Raw genomic sequence first — 1,208 nt, forward strand, 5'->3', positions numbered from 1 at the left:
AAATACCACTTCCACGGCCGAGAATTGAACTCGGGTCTCCTGCGTGACAGGCAGGAATACTAACCTCTATACTACCGCGGAATTGAAGGTGGTTCAATGTCTAAATAGTGACGCAAATTACCATTTTCAGCTACCAGCGCACATCGCGGCGGGCGTGAGTGGAGAGGGAAAGTTGAGTAATTTTTTCGAGGCAGCAAATGATTCGCAGAGTGGTGCAAAAATCAGAAAAGAAACGGTCGCGCATAAATGTGTGAAACGCCCTTGTACAGAAATACCACTTACACGGCCGAGAATTGAACTCGGGTCTCGTCCGTGACAGGCAGGAATACTAACCTCTATACTACCGCGGAATTGAAGGTGGTTCAATGTCTAAATAGTGACGCAAATTACCATTTTCAGCTACCAGCGCACATCGCGGCGGGCGTGAGTGGAGAGAGAAAGTTGAGTGATTTTTTCGAGGCAGCAAATGATTCGCAGAGTGGTGCAAAAATCAGAAAAGAAACGGTCGCGCATAAATGTGTGAAACGCCCTTGTCCAGAAATACCACTTCCACGGCCGAGAATTGAACTCGGGTCTCCTGCGTGACAGTGTAGAGGGATGATTGCATCCTAAAACGAAGTATTGTGTTTGTTTCTGTGCCAGTTGTCTCCTTGGCTATTGCTCCGTGTCGCAGTGCATATCTTAGCCTAGCGCCAAGTGAGCCTACTATTGATTATATTGATAGATAAGTTCTTCCTATAAGTCCTCTAGTTGTGGCGTTCCCTCAATGGGAGATAAGGAAGGTGCACCGACCCTCAACATGGCGCTCCACGATGGGTCTGCTGTGCCTACTCCCTTAGTCGCCCGTTGTGAGGAACTGCGTACTAAGAGGGGTGGACTTCGCCGACAGAGAGGTCGGTTACGGTCTCAGTTGCAGGCTATCAAAGAGGACATCCAGGTGATCTTAGCTGTTCCTGACAACGCTGAAGACCCTACGGTACTTGAGTTAGAACGACGAGAGAAGGTTCACGAAGAAGAGCTGTTGGTGATTGAAGGAGAATTGGCTAAGGTGGAGGCCGACCTTGCGGAATGTCTATCGGTTCGGTCTCGAGAGGGGTCTATTAGAGGTCTTGATACTGAGGTTGTTGGTGGAGCTGCTGTCCCGACGTTGACTGCCGGGGCATTAGCAGGATTACCATCCGGTGTTGAAAAAACTCGGGATGGTCGAG

The 1,208-nt window shown here is 49.4% G+C and overlaps 1 protein-coding gene and 2 non-coding genes across 3 annotated transcripts; 1 reads left to right on the top strand and 2 right to left on the bottom strand.

The window, feature by feature from the left end:
- Window positions 1–9: 9 nt before the first annotated feature.
- Pmar_PMAR022194 lies at window positions 10–81 on the bottom strand. Its single transcript has one exon. It is a non-coding gene; the product is annotated as a tRNA-Asp (tRNA).
- A 197-nt stretch (window positions 82–278) lies between these two features.
- Pmar_PMAR022195 lies at window positions 279–350 on the bottom strand. The gene has a single exon. It is a non-coding gene; the product is annotated as a tRNA-Asp (tRNA).
- A 416-nt stretch (window positions 351–766) lies between these two features.
- On the top strand, window positions 767–1,048 carry Pmar_PMAR022196 (hypothetical protein; the record flags this gene model as incomplete). The annotated part of the gene is made up of 1 exon (XM_002774838.1): window positions 767–1,048. A coding segment is annotated over one exon (282 nt), but the record flags the coding sequence as incomplete, so codon positions are not given.
- Between the last annotated feature and the right edge of the window lie 160 nt (window positions 1,049–1,208).

Source organism: Perkinsus marinus (assembly GCF_000006405.1).
Source record: "Perkinsus marinus ATCC 50983 genomic scaffold scf_1104296957250, whole genome shotgun sequence".
Classification (NCBI taxonomy): domain Eukaryota; phylum Perkinsozoa; order Perkinsida; family Perkinsidae; genus Perkinsus; species Perkinsus marinus.